The sequence below is a fragment of the Amia ocellicauda genome, chromosome 3 (genome assembly GCF_036373705.1).
Source record: "Amia ocellicauda isolate fAmiCal2 chromosome 3, fAmiCal2.hap1, whole genome shotgun sequence".
Taxonomy (NCBI): domain Eukaryota; kingdom Metazoa; phylum Chordata; class Actinopteri; order Amiiformes; family Amiidae; genus Amia; species Amia ocellicauda.
The window spans coordinates 26708492-26727756 of NC_089852.1; the positions used below are offsets into that span (position 1 = coordinate 26708492).

Sequence of the window (19265 nt, forward strand, 5' to 3'; positions counted from 1 at the left end):
AAAGAAAGCAAAGAGAGAGAAAGAAGAAAAAAGCTAAGACGACAAGTACTTCCCTGCTTGCAAAACTCGGCACTTTCCGTCGCTCTTCGCTTTTCTTCGTCTATGTAGGGTATTAATCGGGTATCTCCGTCAGCTCTCGGCTTGCTCGCTAACGGTCGGTGTGTTTAAATCCTCGGAGCTCCTTCGGGCCCTGAAACTGAACTAAAGGCGAAGAGGAGTTGCGGAGAGAGGGAAGCGAGTGAGAGGCAGAGAAAGAAGGAGCTCAATCAAGGGATGACGGTGCTGCAGGAACCTGTCCAGGTAACAACCCCCCCAAAAAAATCCCCAAACAGCACCGATCTTCCCAGTTGTAATTGAAGCGGCCTGCGATCTGAACCCGCCACCCCGACATTCGTAGCCCTTTGCCGGAAGCGAGCGCTACTCCGAGTCCGGGGCTTGAACACAAACAGCGGAGGCCTGTATATCTACAGTCATTTGGAAAGCAAAAATTGAATAGATTGAATTGTTTTCTCTGCCAGGATGGTTCGATGTGTTTGACTTGAGTTTGTGTGGTACAAACCTGAGGCAGAATAGGCAATGCCGGGTCAAGCTTTGCTTTATTGGTGTTTGTTATCTAAAGAGAATATTAACCGTATAATATCATATTATATTTCTGTCCCAAGCTTATTTTAAATATTGGTATAGGTAGCCTAAATGATACTGTTCAATTTATAACAAACGGCACTTGCATCATACTTTATTGGAAAGGGTTAGTGAGAGTGTATTGATGATCTATGACTGGACAGATCAATCAATTTGATTGGTTATACTGGGAGCCAGCTGTCCGGTTCAAGTCGTGTCTTTCTGAAGTAACACGATATTGTTGCACCAGTTGCAGGGAGATTGATTCGTGTGTGTTGTGGGGTTGTATACGGTTTTTATCCGCAAAAAAGCACAATTATTTTATTACTAATATTCAGAGCAGTTTAAGGCGTCTGGCTGAAGTCTCAGTACACAACTTTTTGGATTAATTTCTGCTATTCAGTGACCATTGCATTACAATCGGCGTCTGCTGCATAACTTAATATTAATCATTACAATGTATTCCAAACATGAACGATTCACAATGTAGGGGGCTTGTCCTGTGAGCTGAAAGTAGCCTAACTCTTTTTTATTTTATTCTATTTTGGGGTTTCATTTGATCAATTCAGACCATATGAAGGATGGTGTTACTGGAGAGTTTTGTAGTAGTGAAGACGTAGATGCTTTTTACAGAGAAAACCAACCTAAACAGTACATTATCCATTGGTTTCGTTTTGAGAACAAATGGAGATGCATTCTTTATCTAGCTAGTTTTCAACCTTGTCTGTAGTTGTGGTGACTACAGAGGTGGTACTCCTTCTCCACACTTAACATGTCTGTCTGGAACTACATCTGGAAATGTAGATATTGAAAGGGTTGATTCCTTCTTTTCTGTCTTACCCTCACTGTAATGTTGGGGCCGGGTAGCCAGGCTAGTTGGACCCATTTACAGGGTGTTGTCATTTATAATCCCCATTTGCTCAGTGAACTTCATGTTCTGCCACATTTGTAGCCGCCTGTCAGTGTTCAGTTTCCACATCCCTCCGTTTTGCGTTTGAGTCCCATATTTGAGTGACAGTCATGCATTTGAGTCTTTACAGGTTGGCAGTAAATCTAAAATATGGCATTTGATACATGTCTGTGATGTTTGTTTGCATGATCTCCCGAACAATATACAAAAACTGTATAATTTGTATTTTCCTTACTGTTGATCATAATTTCCACAACAACTTGACTTGTGTTGCAGAAAGGACACTGCAGTTATGGGAGGGGATCCTCATAAAAAGAAATTGTGACTAGAACCTTGTGCTCCTCATCCTATTAGTTTTATGAAGCAGTCTGTTAACGGGCCTTACGGAGAGGTATTAAAAGCTGCCTCGGAGTTTGATCATTTCAGGCAAATTCTTGTGTGCTTTAATTACTGTAATGTGTCCCACCCTTCCAAAACATCTTGTGAAGCTTGTTCCTCTTGAGTGTCCTGATCTTCATCCATTTGTTTGGTTATTGATGTCGGAGTAGCACTCTATTCTGGCCTCAGCAGAATCTTTACATTTTAAAGCAAGTGTGACAATGAATTTGAAGGCACATTCCTGATGTTTATGAATTACATTCTACCTACTCTCTTTCGGGGAACAGAATGTACTTGAAATACATCTTTGTGTATGTGCTGCCTTGTCTTTTAAAATCTACCAAACAAATGTACTTCAATGTATGGTTCTTGCCCCTGTGACGATATGAAAATCATCACAGTGTTTTATGTCCATTTTCTTTTTTCCAGGCTGCGGTTTGGCATGCACTTAACCACTATGCCTACCGAGATGCTGTTTTTCTGGCAGAGAGACTATATGCTGAAGGTAATTAAATGGACAAGAATAGACCCTGCAGAACAAAAGGATTTTACTGCTTGGATGTCACTCTTATTTAAAAATATGAAGCCGCAAAGGGGGAGGGGAGCATAGGAGAACTTTTAGACCTTTGAGTATGCTTGGCAATAGTGATGTATTCCTCACAGGGTATGTCCCTGAGGAGTATGGATTTTATAAATGGTTACAGCATTAACCTAGAGTATATGAAGAAATGGATGATCTCTTAAATGTCTTGTGGGAAAGCAGTGTACAATTCTGCAAGTGCTGCCCTGCTCTGTAACAACGCCTGTAGCGTCAAAATTATGCATGTGGTTGAATGTGGTCAATATGCATTTCATATATGGTTCCTTGATCAAATCTTACGTGTCATTTCCTTATTTTATTTTTTTTCTCCTTCAAACCCGTGTCGCTTTTCCAATTTGTGTTGACAGTGCACTCAGAAGAAGCTCTTTTCCTGCTGGCTACATGCTACTATCGCTCTGGGAAGGCCTACAAGGCATATCGCCTTCTCAAGGGCCATAGCTGCACTACTCCCCAATGCAAATACCTCTTGGCGAAGTGCTGTGTTGACCTTAGCAGGTACGTAGTCATTTCTGTGTGGTGCCAGAGACCCCTAACCCCATGTGTGGTGCTACTACTTGTTAAATGCACAGCGTCCAGGACAAATACTTCATTCAGTTTGTGTCTTTTTAAATAAACAAATTGCAGGGTTGAGGAGTTTTGTGCATTGTAAATAAATGCTTTGTATTTCTGAAAATGTTTAAAACTATTAGTAAAAATCATCCATTGGGTTCTTCTCTCTGCCCTTTGGATCTTGTCTCTTATGTCTTTTGTTTGAGAAAAGTATATCTGTATTTCCAGGCTTGCAGAGGGCGAGCAGATCTTAACAGGAGGAGTTTTGAATAAACAGAAGAGCCACGATGACATTGTTACTGAGTTCGGAGACTCTGCCTGCTTTACTCTTGCTTTACTGGGGCAGATTTACTGGTATGAAACCGTATTTGATGCTCATGGTGTGAACAGCGCTCTGGAAGATATACAACATGATCGCACGCTTTACTTCAAAGTCAAATGAATTCTGCTTTATAATATTCTATATCTATATATATAATATATATCAGCTTTTTGTGATTTTCTTGACATTCATGGATAGTTTACTCTTGTCAAAATTGAATTCAAACTACTGTTAATTTCAGTGTGGAAAGTGTAAGTGTTTTAACTTCAGCATCCTACAGTCATGCTTATTGTTATTATCCATGTATTAATCTGTTCCATTTTCATTGCCTTAGCTGTCTCCTAATGAAATCTAAGCAGAATAGTAAACGTAAGAGCATCTGCATTGCAGGAATGTTTTACAAGTCGTAAGATTTATGACTGAAAACCCAAACTGAGCAGCACTCTGCATGTAATGTGCTGCTGCAGAATGCATCTTGCAGTATCCTATGACCGTTTGCAGCGATGAGCAAAACACACAGCTGTGGAATTTGTTTTTTGGGGGGGGATTATTTCTTTATTTGTTTGTTTAAAAGCTATATGGTGTTTTTAAACCAGTGTATGCAAAGTGATTTCAGTTGTGGCTGCAGGTGTTAAATTCTAACTTAAAGCTGTAATGTCTGTATAATGTGTAAGTGATGTAGATCAAAGAGAAGCTCTTTTAATTAAGTTTTTTTTTTTAATGCTGTCATGCAATCACTTTTTTTCCCTCTCCCCCCTCTGTAAATAGTAAAACTGATCGTTTGGCCAAAGGTTCAGAATGTTACCAGAAGAGCCTGAATCTAAATCCTTTCCTCTGGTCTCCATTTGAATCCCTGTGTCAGATCGGTGAGTCTGATTTAATGTCCAATCTCTCATCTTCCTTGGGTCTCAATCTAGCTTTTATTTCTATAAACGTAAAATATAAAATGCTTTTAAGCAAGGCTTCAAGTGTTCCTAAAAACAAGTTAAAAACCAAATCTTTTTACTTTGGCTTGCCACAATCTCCTGAACTGTTACTTAGTAATCTTATTTCATTGCTTATTTTTTGTTTTTTTTTGTATGAAGTGTTTTAAATTAATCTTAACTGGTTTTATCGTTGCAGGTGAAAAGCCAGACCCTGATCAAATGTTCAAGCTGACATCCCTTCAGAATTTCAGCAGTTGCCAGCAAAATAATTGCCCCACGTACAGCTCTACTCACAGCGTTTCCCACAGACAGATTGATACAGTCCTGATGGAAACTCCCCAGGATACTTTAGTGAGTTTGACTTAATTTTGACAAGCAGATGGATCAAATGAGGCAGCTTTTGTTTCAGTTCATCTGCCATGATGTTAGTTGAGATGTTACTTTTGCTATTTATATTGCTTCAGTTTATCTCTTGAAAAATAGTTGTTCAGTACCTTCTGTGAGTTTTTTTAAAATCTAATATTTAGTGACTGATGCAAAAGGAGGAAATGCTGATTTAAATGATTTTTTTTCTTTCTTTTCTTAAAGGAACTAAATAGGCTGAATCTAGAATCTTCAAATTCCAAGTATTCATCTTTAAATACAGATTCTTCGGTGTCCTATATTGATTCTTCAGTAATTTCCCCCGACTCTGTGCCACTTGGGACAGGTAGCTCTTTACTATCCAAACAGGCACAGAACAAACCAAAAAGTGGACGAAGTTTGCTTGGGGGACCTGCGTCTCTTAGCCCACTTACTCCTAGGTAAGTCTTCGAAAGGGATTTACCCAAAATGTTTTGCATATTTTACTATTTTGTGCTTTAGCCTACTATGCATGCATAAAGGAATGTGTTTAGAACAGATGTTGTAAGATATTTAGCTGAGATTTTGTTTCCCCCCCCTTAAAATGTTCAAGTTACATCAGCCTTTAAATTGATGTATTTACTTTTAGCAGATAACAACCTGTTTATTCTTAACATGATTAGCAAATTCCTACTGGATGTTCTAAGCCAGGGGTGTCAAACTCAAGGCCCGTGGGCCGAATATGGCCCCCCAGTGGTTTTAATCCGGCTCCTGTAAAGGTGGTGTATCATTAAGTAATTAGGCTACGACAGTTTGTGAATTAGGAAATTGAGAAAATGCTGAATGTGGCGATTTGCCTCATCACACAGAAGTGCGCTGGCTGAGTCAGGGCGTAGTACTCAAAATGGTTTTTGAGCTATGGGGAGAAATCAGAGTTTTTTCTGCAAAACAAAAGGAGACAAATATCGGAGCTCTCAGATGAAAGCTGGCTGTGCGATCTTGCATTTCCATGTGATGTTACTGAGCATCTTAACACCTTAAAGTGAAGCTACAGGACAGTAAACGGGTCATAACAGAGATGTATGACCGTGTGAAAGCATTTCAGCTTAAATTACGTTTATGGGAGAAGCAAATGCAGTAAGGAAACCTTTTCTATTTCCCGACTTGCCAAGCCATCTCTAACTCTCTCAAATGTCGCCATTCCCAGCGCTGGATTCGCTGCAAAACTGAGCTTGTTGTGTAAAGAATCTGAGTGCCGCTTCTCGGATTTTGACAAACGGCAATTCAGTTTCCAGCTTTTCTCCAACCCGTTTGGTGTTGATGTGAACAATGCTCCAGAGCACATTCAAATGGAATTGATCGAATTGCAATGCAATGACACACTTTAGGCGAAGTTCAATTCCGTTGGCGCTACATTGTTTTATCCCTTATTACCAGTGACGTTACCACAGACCTCTCAGTGTGTGGAAGCGCATACCTGTGCGAAGAGCTGTTTTCATTGATGAAGCTCAACAAATCCCCCCAAACATCACGACTGAATGACAGACATCTACACTTCGAAGATCGCTTCAGCACAAACATTACACCAGACATTGACAAGCTAGTCTCACGAAAAAGGTGTCAGGTCTCCTACACAAATGAACCTCCTCCGAGCAGCATTTAGGTCAGATGTGTGTTTTGAATAATCGTAGGTGTTAAAGATGAAGTATAATTCTAACTAATACAATTTAGAGTATTGCAATTTTTGTTGAAACAGTAAATTCTAAATAGGGACAAGCAAATATTTATGTGGCTCTCGAATGAAACTTGAAATTATCATGTGACCCGTGGTAAAATTGAGTTTGACACCCCTGTTCTAAGCAGTCAGTTGGAACACGCATGTTGGCCTGCACTACGAATGAAAGCATTTAATCAAAGAGATCTGGCACAGCAACAACTTAAGATAAATTGGTCTACATTAAACTCCCCTGTTGTATCAAACACAAAGACACCTGTACTACCAGGCACTGTTATCACGGTGTGCAGCTGTGCTCTTCAGTAAAATAAACTGCTCTGCTCATTGCAGTTTTGGAATCTTACCACTTGAGCCGAGTCCGGGAGATGCGTCCTACCTACAGAACTTCACAAACACTGGTTCTGTGATGATGGACCCACCCTCGTCTGGAGCGCCGCCAAAGAAGGTGATTAGGAATCCATTCATAAGTTCGAACCGTCGCTGCCAATTCTCTATATTCTTTAAATACGATTAATTGATATCAGTGTTTTGTGGTTTTTGGTGTAGATTTGTTTTCCCGAAATTAACTGCTTTCTTCCTTTCTTGTCCAGTCTGTAGCCCGAATCAGCCAAGCAGGTACAAAAGCGGTGTTTGCACAGAGTGGGAACAGTAGAGACGTTCTCCCAATACCTTTTAACCAGACACAGAGCACAGCCCCACAAACTAGGTACGTACCCTGTCGGGTTAAAGCTCCAACTAATTCTAGATTTAATTTTAAAGATCTAAAGGTGGTTTATTCTCAAGTACACTACTGATAACCTGAGTAGATTTCTATTTCTCATTTCGGGTGTTTGCTTTCTGAAGAATTGCACTGTGTTAGATCAAGACAGTTGGGTGGGTCGGGTCTTCTAAATCGAGAGTCGTCTGACTGCTTTCCTGGGTGATATATGGAGAACGGAATGGAAATGATGCTATTTTATGATTCAGTCATTTTAGGTGAAAGGAGTGCTAAGACATCGACAACCGTGAGACTTGCGCTCCCACACCGGCAGCAGGTTAATCTACTTCCTCTTTCTCCCATAAAAGTACGACGCCCCAAGTGCTGAGCCCGACCATCGCTGCTCCGCCCAACGTGCAGCCGAGACGCAGTTCGCGGTTGTTTACCAGTGCCAGCTCTACTGCCAAGGTAAGGCCACTGCCGCTCGGTGCACGCCTAAATCACGCTCGCCTGCTAATCGACGCACCCGTTCAGTACCTGCAGTGTGTTATCTTTATCCTACATTGTATGCTCAGGTTTTTGAGTGGGGTGGCTGCTCTCCCTTTCTTATGTACAAAACCCACAAAGTCTCAACAGGACAGTGAGGCTCCTGAAGGATCGTGTGAGAGGTGTCCCAATAAATCATAATGATATGGCCTGGTTCCAAACCATAAGCTACTAGAAGGTCATTGCTGGTGTAATGCATTGATAAGTGGCATTTATGGTAAAGTCAAGCTATTTTGGTTATATCGAAGGATGATAATAGGAATTTGTGTTGTGACGTTTGTGAGGGGTTAAGATACAGATTTAATTGGTTCATTGTATTAAATGTTTTATTAATAAGCATTACTTTCTTCCACAGGAGAACAGCAAGAAGTTGAAAATGAAGTTCCCCACAAAAATCCCAAACCGCAAAACAAAGACAAAATCCAGTAAAGGAGGGATCACAACATCAAACATGAATGAAAGTATAGAGATCCTCAAGTTAGACTCTTCTATAATTTCTGAAGGGAAGGGCAACATGGTCGCACCTCAGTTGCAAGCCTTCACTATACAGAAAGCTGCTGCAGGTATGTGTTCCCTTGCCTTTCATTCAGCATTCATTCATTCGCGGTTTGTGTTTGTGCAATTTCCTACTTATGGTATTTGTAGTATTGTGCATCCAAGTCATATTTTAACTTGGAAAACCACGCTCTATCAGAACATTACATATTGAAACTGAACGTTTAAGGGACAGGGGTGTGATTTCTCCCAGTGAGGAGGGGTGGCGAGTAAATCTTTCTCAGATTAAGTTTGATAACGACTCTTTTTGCGGGAGATGAAAATTGGTGGCCTAGGATAACGTGAAATATTTTTTCATTTTTTAGTTCTCTGGGAATATTGTTGGCTTATGACCAGTTGTGTGTTGAACTCCATCGCTCTTTTTCAGATGGTTTGATGAACCTCATGCGTGACATGGGGAAAGGTTACCTAGCACTTTGTTCCTACAACTGTAAAGAAGCAATCAACATCCTGAGCCAGCTGCCTTCTCACCATTACAACACAGGCTGGGTTCTCAGTCAGGTCGGGAGAGCACACTTTGAGCTTGCAGAGTACATGCAGGTAAATCGAAAAATCGGCTGAAAAATCGCCCGTTTGGGTTTTGTGACCAGTGGTGAGGTAATAAGAATCTTGGCCCTGTTACTTTCACTCATTCGGATTCAGGCTAATTTATTTTTTACACTTTTGATCAGAATACGCAATACATTCTTGAGAAATTTTTAACGCTTGGGTAGTCCTATGCTGTGATACAGTAACGAGCTATAAACCGTAATGAGGATCCAAGAATGTGATTCTTACTTTGCATCGTGTGTTTCATGCAGGCGGAGAGGATATTTTCCGAAGTAAGGCGCATTGAGAGCTACAGAGTTGAAGGAATGGAAATATATTCCACAACCCTTTGGCATCTTCAGAAAGATGTTGCCCTGTCCGCCCTCTCTAAAGATCTCACAGACATGGATAAAAATTCCCCAGAGGTAATGCTTAATTTGTCCACAGTTTTAATTCCCCTTAAAATGTTATATAACAATTAACAAGTTCTGGTTTTCAGATGTGGTGAAAGTAAATTTGTTCTTGTGTTATAATGTGTATTGGAAGTTAAACCCATCTTTCTTGACTCTGACTCGGAGGAATCCAGGTGATATTCTGGCATAGTGACCTCTCTGCTTCAAATACACTATCTGTACAGTCTGCTGCCATTAGTCCATTAATTTTGCCGGGGTGTGAAATTCATGGATTCACGATATTCCACAGAAATATGTGTCGGAAATTGTTTCTTGAAAAAAAAAAAAGTCTAATTCCACGTTAACACTAGAACCGCCATGGCCACATTTTGAGCAGCTTTTGCCATTCAAGTGTAAATATCTCTGCGTATGTGAATTTCTCCCGCATATCCATTCTTAAATGTTACTAAATATTTTAATGAAATACTTATGTGTAGTTTCGGCTGTAAACTCTTCAAATTAATACATTATGAATACTGCTGGATGTTCAGTTTATGCAACAATCTGGGCTTTGTAATAGAATCTGTAATTGTGAAAGAATTAAAATAGTGTTTATTGCTGAAACATGTGAATTTCTACACATCATATATTCATTCATTATTTATTTCATTAGCAGATGTCACAAAATATGCAGTTCAAGAATCGCATCTGATAAAGCTCTTGTCTACCTGACCTCTGATCAGATTGGCAGGTCTCAACCTTTTCTTTGGAATTCAATCTTGGTCATGTTGCAAACCCAGGTCTCTGGATCAATGCCTTAATCAGTCACCTGTTTTATCATGTATGCTCATTCTTTTGTATTAGGTGTAGGGATGGCCACAGGCTTGCTGGTGTTAACGTTTATTAGACTGTTTGTACTACAATTCAGTAGCTATACAGGACTGAGAAGATGCCCTTCTTCCTTTAGCCAGCACTGCCCACAGGCACACGGAATAAAGACACTGCCATGTTGCTAAATGCAACACAAACAGCCCTGTTGCAAAGGCACTTTAGGGTTGAAAAGCGAGATTTCTGCATTGATGTTCGAGCTGTAATCGACTGACAGCCATTTCAAAGCGCTTCATGTTGCATGTTGTATTTTAGTTTTATGCTATTTTTATAACTGGCTATTTAAGTCTGTCTGCTAACATATGTGCATACTGATTGCTACACCAGTTTACAGTTTGTGTCACATTTATATTATTTGTTTCTTCATGTTAATGTATATGCACTCATTTTGATAAACAATTGAAGAACCCCAGGTGATAGAAACAGGCACCAAGAGCAGACATGGGTGCAAGACCTAACATAGTCAAGCCATCCAAAAGAAAATCTAATGAAGAACTTGAGCAGGAAAGCAAAGAAAGATCATGCAGAAAAGATGTCCCAGTAGATTAGCTCGATTGAAGAAGCTGATGCTAAAGTGAAAGTGAATTGTTATTTGTAAATAAGAATTGTTATTTTGCAAACAACAGGAATTACAGGGAATAATTGAAGTTGGAAGGTATTTTTGCATTTCCTGTACATTCTGTGAACATTCACTTTTTAAATGCAAAAAATGCAGCAGTGACCAGTCAAATATCCAGGTTTTCTAGGTAATCTGCTCTTTGAATCCTGTGCTGCATTCTGAGCATTTCAATGAAGGAAATGCTCAGAATGCAGCACAGCACTTTAAACATTGCTTGGCGTCTTGGGCCAGCCCCTGTTATATTTTCTTCTGATTTCTGGATTTTCATTTCACGCCCCTGATTTTGTGCTCTCCCTCTCCCTCCCTTCTAGGCCTGGTGTGTTGCTGGCAACTGCTTCAGTCTGCAGAGAGAGCATGACATCGCAATCAAGTTCTTCCAGAGGGCGATCCAGGTGGACCCGAGCTTTGCCTATGCCTACACGCTGCTGGGCCATGAGTTCGTCCTCACCGAGGAACTGGAGAAGGCCCTGGCCTGCTTTAGAAATGCCATTCGTGTGAACTCGAGGCATTACAACGCATGGTACGTAACTGTTGAGCAGTTTGGATCTTGAATCGAGTGACCTTGAACTGCAGCTGTTCTCTGCGGTTCTTTTTGCCATTTATTTGATGGTTTTGATTTTCTGGTGTCACGCAGGTATGGCTTGGGGATGATTTATTATAAACAGGAGAAGTTCAGTCTGGCAGAAATTCACTTTAAGAAAGCCCTCAGTATCAACCCCCAGAGCTCTGTCCTGCTGTGCCACATCGGGGTGGTAAGTAACTGAATTCCCTTGTAGCTAAAATCATTGGGATCTGTACAATATTGGGGGGGGGACGTTAAAAGCTTTATAATTTGCAGAGTTATGCAATTGTGTATTTACAGCTATATGTAACATCTGTTGGTATTCAATTTCCGTTTTTAACTTTGTGGCAATTAATATTTTCCAGGTGCAACACGCGCTGAAGAAGTCTGAACATGCATTAGAAACCCTGAATAAAGCCATTAACATCGACCCCAAAAACCCACTATGCAAATTCCACAGGGCCTCGATTCTCTTTGCAAATGAAAAGTACAAGGTGAGTGTTTTCTCTCTTGCGCAAGCAGCTGTTTTTCATGTTGTCATTTTGCCTGTGTGCTAAATGTGTGATGTCTTTCCAGGCTGCTTTGCAAGAACTTGAAGAACTGAAACAGATTGTGCCCAAAGAGTCTCTGGTTTACTTTTTAATAGGAAAGGTAAGAGGTGGATCAGATCTATTTATAACTGTTGATGAAAGGGTGCATATCCATAATGAAATTTCAAGAAGCTGATTTGTATTTATTTTTGCCAGGGGGATTATTTTGGTCTTTTTAAATCCTGCAACAGTGCAAATTTGATTCATATTCAGATACTTCAGATCCCATACTTTTTATTTTAATTTATTTTTTGGGCTGTACCATAAAAGGAAATCATGAACAAGACCATCAATTCCTGCCTCTTGCCTAAGGTGTAGAATTAGAAATCTTCAGAATGAAAGGTGTTCAGGATGCTTTTGTGGTTTGGTCTAGTTCTAGCCAAGTGGAAGAAAACATTTTGGGTTTCCTGTAAAACTCATTGGATTACCCTGCTAGATGTATTTATTATTTTATAATGTGTAAATAGCTTCTGGGGGGGGGGGGGATACTATTTCAAACCAAATTGAATCTGCAAGTTTGCCATAACCAATTATTGAGTCATGAAACAAGTCCAAAAACTATATAAAAATGTCCTAGAACTGTCTTCCCACCTCTTCTTATTCATCTTCATATATAATGTATACACACTGCTCTTGTCCACTTGTTCAGTATCTGTAACTCTAAAACTGCACTTTAGACCTCTGTGTTGGAGGATAACAGATTTTGGAGGGGTGTGTTGGTTTAATTAATTTATTCCTTCCTTCCAGGTTTATAAGAAGCTGGGTCAGACGCACTTAGCTCTAATGAATTTCTCTTGGGCCATGGATTTGGACCCCAAAGGGGCAAACAATCAAATCAAAGAGGCCATTGATAAACGTTACCTCCCTGATGACGAGGAACCGGTCATTCCAGAGGATTATCCATATGACTCGGGTAGGCCCCACGGCTGTGCTTAAAAAAAGTTTTTGTTTTCCACCCTCCGCTCTGGTTTATGCGTGTGTTTCCGTGTCTTCACAGCGGAGGCCGAGGAGTCGCAGGAGAGCAGTATGACAGACGCAGATGACACGCAGCTTCACACAGCAGAAAGTGACGAGGTCTTTTAATCCTAACGATGCCAATCTGAAGTCGGCCACTTGATTTCAGTTGTGAATGACGACAAACTGCTGCTAATACAGTACCTCCTAACCTTCCTACCATCTGCTTTTTTTTTTTTTTCCTCCCTATTCTTTCCTTTTTCTTTGCCTTAGTGTTGAGTTGGGTTCACAGTGCAGCTAGTGCTCGTTCTGTTCCCACTCTGTTCACTCTCGAAAACAAATGTACACTTTTGTGTGGAAGTTCTCAAACTCCTCATGACGAGAAAAGAGAGATCCCTTCTGGGCTTCAGTTTGTCAGTGTTGTACCTTCTGAGGCCGAATTCCTGCAGTTATAAGAGCAAGTTCTCACACCTCCAGTCTGGAACATGTCCTCTTAAATTGAAAGCCATTTGTTAGTCTTAGTCTTAATGTTTGTTTTTATTATTACATCGTCATTAACTTAATAAATATCGCTATAGGAACCTGGGATTCAAATTATTTCTCTTGAGTGGCAATTATTGTATCATTTTACTTCCATTGGGACAGGTAAATGTAACTAATTGCAAAGGACAGATTGGACATTTGATTGTAGTTGACACTGGGAGGTGGGAATAATGCGCACTGTTAGCAGTCTGTGGAGATCTGGACACTGGGAGGATGTAAAGCTGGAAAAAGCAATCGGACTTTTGAAACTTACCCTAAATTCAGTTATTTTTCAGAAGAACCTGGCCTATTCTGCAGTAATTTTGGTTTTAAAACTATTTCTTGGAAAACTTGCCTTTTCAAAATCCACTTAAAGTTGTTCTGTAAGGGCTAATGAGCAGGGATAAATGCTAACCATTTGAAAGGGTACAATGGTGTCACCAGTTCATTTTTGTATTTTATTTTGTTCCCCTTTTTTTATCAACCATCATTTGTAGCCATGGAGGAGAAAACAAGAACTTTTAGTAACTTTTTAATTATAGGCACTAGAGTCAACTGACATTTTAAGTTTCATCACCATATTTCAGTCACTTAAACCAGTTTGCTTGAAGTGTTGTTAATAGTATCCTTTTTTGTGTATGAAGATGCAGCTACTAATTCAATTTTGCTCTATACAAAATGCATATGTAGGGTGCATTAAACAGAACAAACAGTCCTCCCCCCCCCCCCCCCCCCCCAAAAAAAAAACTGTAGGGATAATTGTTCACTTCTGATATCATTCCTTGCCTGTGTGTTGTAGACAAATCGATATTGCTCATTTTACAAGACAAATCACTCAATAACAGAACTATTCATTCACATGTGTCTGTTCATCTAGGATTTAAACAAAACATACTTGAAGAGATTCGAGAGCCGGTTTAAGATTCATTCACTATTCCTGCTGAAACTTCTGCCAAAGGGTTGGGGTAAATTGTGTGGGAGGTTGATTGGCAGGTGGGTGTGCACATCAGCATGTTCTGTAATTACTAAAGTGTCTTGCAGCATGGAGTCCCGTCTTACTTTACAGATGTTGACTGGAGACACACTGGGAGTGTTGCTGGACGGGGGGTTTCTAAAGTGTCCGGTTGTGTGAAACATTCACCTGGCCAGGGCAGGCACCAGAGGTTTTTTTTTTTTTTAACTTTTGGGGATTTAAGCTTCTGCTGCAAATGATAGTTAGGCTACACATTGATTTTTAACATCTGTTCCCTGTGTACTCTTTGCTCGTAAAAATACAAAGTATTTGGAAAAATGAGCAACATTTGTATACATGCTTGTATATTAAATGATATTCCACACAATAAAAAAAAAAAAAACTTTAAACCTCTTCATCCCATATACGCCAAACCTTTCGATGATCTGATGGAGAAGATTATTATATTCATGTGTCGTGGCAAAATGAACTTTTAAGATTTGTTTAATAAGATGGGAATTCATAATCTGAAAAAGGATACTATTGCAACATTCCTCCCTTTTTAACAATAAAAATCTGTTCCTTTTACAACTTTCTCACAAAATTGCACTGCTTTTTTTGTTTTTCTTTAAAGTGTAATTCTTTCAACAAAACAGTATTGAGAACAAATGGTCTAATTTAAAATACTGGAGGCATCATACATGGCTGTAATATGATGGGTGATTTCTTACAGAAGCAGACTCTAGTCATAAATCTCAGTTTTAAATTAATCTGCAGAATGAGTGTTGCGTACTTTTGTTTTTTTGCATTTTACAAGTGTAACTTGGTGTCTTTTTTTCTTATTTTGAAATTGTACAGTCTTAGGGGAAAAAGTCTTTCTGTTAATATATATTTGCAATTCATTTTAAGGATGTGAAGATGTTACAGAATAAACTACTTTGAACAAAGGCTTCAGATCAGTTGCTTGATATATTTTAGCTCCTGTTAAAATTCCTTTGTGTTCTGATCAGGGAGTGTGATGCTTGACTTGCACTAGCAAACCACCACTGGCTGCAGAAAGCAACATTTGTCTATGTTGGGTGGGAAACTGAAAATATAGACACATTGTCTAAGTGTCTTAAAGCAATTAATGGGATTTCCATAACCTCAGTGTATTTCATGAGTTTTAGAAGTGTTTTTTGTTTTAGTGGTCCATGATCATTTTGTGGTTTCAGAATTCATATTTAGTTTATAATTCATTTGTAAGCTAATGCAGAACACCATTTTATATTACGAGACTTACTGTTCAGATCTTATGACACATTTTTTGAGATGCTCTGTACAAGCAGGTAAGCATTTGCATGGAGTATCTGGGTTCTAAACATCTGACTGGTCATTAAAACCTATTTTTCCCTAGTAATTATTTGACAAAAATACATACACACATACAGTCAAAGTGACTTAAAACATCCAGTTCTGTGTGGAGTTAGTGGTTCCTCTTTTTATTTTGTGATAGTGTAGGAGCAAATATCCTCCCTTTAAAGTCTGACAAAAATCCTTTGGATGAATAAAACTCGGGTCCTTTTTTACAACAACGACAACATCACTGTCAAAATGGTTTGTGTACTGTGTACTTCCCACTACAAAAATAAATCTGTCCTTCACGATTGAAGTGTAAGCACTCCGGATAAACCTGCATTTTGTATCAGATCCTGGATAAACGCAAGCTGTAATCCCCTCCTATCAAAGGTTTGCCTGGAACAGAGTTACTGCACGTTCACCATGTGAACCTAGAAGAGGAAGAAACATTTATTTAACTGATAAATACTCAGTATCAGACATTGGACTTGTAGTGTTCTCTCTGGGTTCCTAAATAATAATGTATAATAATGTGAAATGTCCTTTTCCTACCATAACCCTCTTATGAAAACAAATCCCCAAAGAGCTTGTGAGAATATAATAATGAGACTGTGTGCAAACTACACAAACATGTGATTATCTACAGCTTGTTTTTCAGTTATCAGAGCCTGACCCAAAGCAGATTATCCATTTATATCAGATACATACAGTAGACTTTGGTGGTGTGATATCAGGGTTTAAAATTAATCTGAAATATAATATCAATTGTAATCAATGTGGTCACTTAAAGGCCTAAACCAAGAGCTAATCTTGCAGTTGCAGTATAATAAATGGGTAATAAATCACATAGGTATGTATATATATATTTAAGCAACTGCAATTTTGAACAAATGAGTTGGAAATCACCCTGAAATGTCAAAAAAGAAAAAAAAAACTCATTAGGCTGCAGTGTTTTGGCTTGATGGCAGCTCCGTGTGTCTGTGTAGGTCAGACTCGGTTTATCTGGAGATATTTGTGCAGTTTATGGGGCATGTTATACACAAATGTGTGTGTTACATAGATTGTAAACCCTAATGGTACCCCTAGCGAAGTCATACCTATAGGAGGTGTCAATAATGAACGGGATGTGTCTTTGAGACAGTGATCATTTCGCAGGGGATGTTTGGTTACAAACGGCATAAAGACAAACTAAAAAGTAGCCATAATCTATGTTGCGGAGTGATATTCAGGGTACAGGATGGGGTACAAAATGACAGGGCTGTTTTTACTATTCTGGGTTATCTTATTAGGCGACATGGGGTATTCATATTTGCAAAAACAAAAAAGTCCTGCAAACTTAAATTCCATCCACTTTCCTTTCGACGCCTCTCGGGCCGGAATGACAGCCCTGCCGACCAATAGATTTCCGTCTCTCTTCGTGTCCTCCAATCACAAAGGGCGGAGGGGCGGGCGATTGCGATTCAAGGCTGGTTGATCTGTGCAGGTAAGGGAACATGAATATCACAATCAGATATTTAAAAAATAAGCTTTTAGTACAATTACAGTGGAGAATTACTTAAGACAACGACCGGAGAAGAGTCGGGACGGGTTTTGTCAGAGCAGGACCGCTGACTTATAATTGCACAGCATTGCAAAGTGAGTACTTTGCTCTGGTTTGCAGTCAACAGGCCAACATAGTGGTTTAGTACAGGCTACAGCAGCAGGACAAATAAGGTGTAGGCAATGCATCGTTGCAAAGAAATGAAACTTTTTTTATATAACAGTAAATGCAAGAACACGAAAGATGAAAGGTCTTGTGCATGATAGCTCAAGTTTAAAACGCAAAATGCTGATATGTGCACAATATTGTGTAAAAGCGTAATGCACAGGCCAGATGCGGCACTAGCATTATTATTTGCAGGGAAATATCATGTACTGGGTTCAGGAATGAACGAGCTTAACTCGGGAGCTTACAGAGTTTTTTTTTTTCCAGGGTTAGAGATGCTTTGCAGGTTATTAACGAATTGGCCGACAATTGGTTTCTATAATTTCAATGCTGTTATTGTTAGTATTGCTATTTATTATGATGCTGATTATCTGAAATTTGCTGATGAAAGGCATAAGGCCAAATATAGTAGACGGGACAAGAAGCCAGGTCTAGTTTCCTGTAAACGACTGAATGTATAGAATAGTTAATAAAGACATTTCCACATCTCTTTATATGTATAGTTGTAATTAAGAACAGAAAGTTGAAGGATTAGAGACGGATAGCAGAAACGCGTACGGTACTCGTTTGTGTAAGTAACTGAATTTGCCATAGCGAGCTTGAACTGAGCTTTTTCCTCTCTCCCTCCAACACTGTACATTATATTAGTTTCAGTAATCCTTAATATACAATCAATAAGGATATCGGTACATTTCTACTGAAATGTTTCCACATAATGTTTGGGGAATTAATGTATGACCAATACAGATCGCTTTTTAATGGTAGAAGAGACAAAACAGCCTTACATGTTTACAGTATTTTAAATTATGTTGATAATTCATTTTTTATGTTATTTATTTTTAATTTTTTCGATCTGGTGCCAATTAATTACCTTGTCATATTTATAGTATATATAACACGCAGGAAGTGGGGTGAGGGGTGCTGGTGGTGGGACGGACATATTGTAATTACATTCATGACATTAAAAACAAAGGGATGTAACAGAAATATTTAAGTTAAGGATATTTAAATATCCTACCTGAGAGTAGATTAGATATAATAAAACCCAACAGATGCTCTGGAATAAACTTTCCCTTAACACTAAGTTTAGTGTAGGCATGCGATCACTAGACATTGTTTTTCCTTTTACCAGAGGCAATACATTTTAGAAAAGATATATTTTTATGGGAAAATTGCTGATAAATGTTTGCCTTATCTTACAATAAATACATTGCCGAAAAATAAATCGATACATTTACGTCCAGCCCTGTGGCTACCTCCCATTAATGCCCTTTACTCTAATCAAAAGACTACACATGTCTAGATGTTGGTCCAGAGTTTGTAAAATAGGCAGATTTTGTGTAAACAATTATTTCTATATGCATAATATTATATGTTTGCACACTGGGGATCTGCAATATCTAGTAGATGTAAGATATTGACTTTCTTGCTTTAATCATTTGCAGAGTCCATATCTTGAATATTTTAATGTACAGTAACCAATGTTGATAGCTGGAAACGCTCCGCCTGGATCTGAGGGTTAATAATTGTAGGGAAGTGCATCCAGACTACATTTCTGAGTCAAAGTGATATATCAGTGTCTTCCTTACACTGAATTTGATTGTTTCCATTAATTGGACCATTGCACAATAAGAAAAGCAATAAATTAAGCTGCGTTTCAACCTGATTGACAAAAAGTTCATTTTGCCTACAATTCAAATAAAAACACTGAAAATGTCAGTGGCTTTTTAATCATCAAATTATCCCTCTTCTTTTAGGGAACTTGAGTGATTTGCTTGGGATTTATCACACAGCAGAATGGGTTGTCCAGAAGGTCGATATCTGGGTTTGGGTGTTGGAGTTGGGAGGAGGCTCGGTGAATATGAACGCCACACACCACAGGTGAGAATCATCTTTTTCTTCTGCCTCTTTGCCGCTTTGATTTGGTTGTTGCTGTAGACTTGCTTTACAGACCGCCCATCCTTGTTTGTCAACGTCTCACACACATCTACAGAAACTACAGCTGCAAAAATTCATACATACACATACATACT

At 39.1% G+C, this 19265-nt stretch overlaps 2 protein-coding genes across 2 annotated transcripts in view; both read left to right on the forward strand.

The window, feature by feature from the left end:
* Positions 1-115: 115 nt before the first annotated feature.
* cdc27 (cell division cycle 27) lies at positions 116-15137 on the forward strand. Its single transcript, XM_066698721.1, has 19 exons — positions 116-300; positions 2339-2414; positions 2858-3005; positions 3288-3413; positions 4150-4247; positions 4504-4658; positions 4896-5110; positions 6715-6829; positions 6975-7090; positions 7450-7549; positions 7983-8190; positions 8550-8722; positions 8983-9135; positions 10921-11129; positions 11244-11361; positions 11537-11665; positions 11748-11822; positions 12509-12674; positions 12759-15137. The coding sequence occupies exons 1-19, from the start codon at positions 274-276 to the stop codon at positions 12842-12844; spliced, it is 2493 nt and encodes an 830-aa protein (XP_066554818.1). The 5' UTR covers positions 116-273; the 3' UTR covers positions 12845-15137.
* Positions 15138-18994: 3857 nt separating this feature from the next.
* Positions 18995-19265, forward strand: part of kansl1b (KAT8 regulatory NSL complex subunit 1b) — a 52761-nt gene continuing 52490 nt past the window's right edge. Inside the window, exon 1 of the mRNA XM_066698723.1 lies at positions 18995-19113. The gene's annotated coding sequence lies outside the window, so the exon portion shown is untranslated. The remainder of the gene's footprint in view (positions 19114-19265) is intronic.

Bases quoted from the DNA above. Each gene is read 5' to 3' on its own strand.
- cdc27 (XM_066698721.1), top strand. From the start codon at position 274: ATGACGGTGCTGCAGGAACCTGTCCAG. The intron at 3,006-3,287 runs GTACGTAGTCAT...CTGTATTTCCAG, and splicing joins TGCTGTGTTGACCTTAGCAG to GCTTGCAGAGGGCGAGCAGA. The intron at 8,723-8,982 runs GTAAATCGAAAA...TGTTTCATGCAG, and splicing joins AGCTTGCAGAGTACATGCAG to GCGGAGAGGATATTTTCCGA.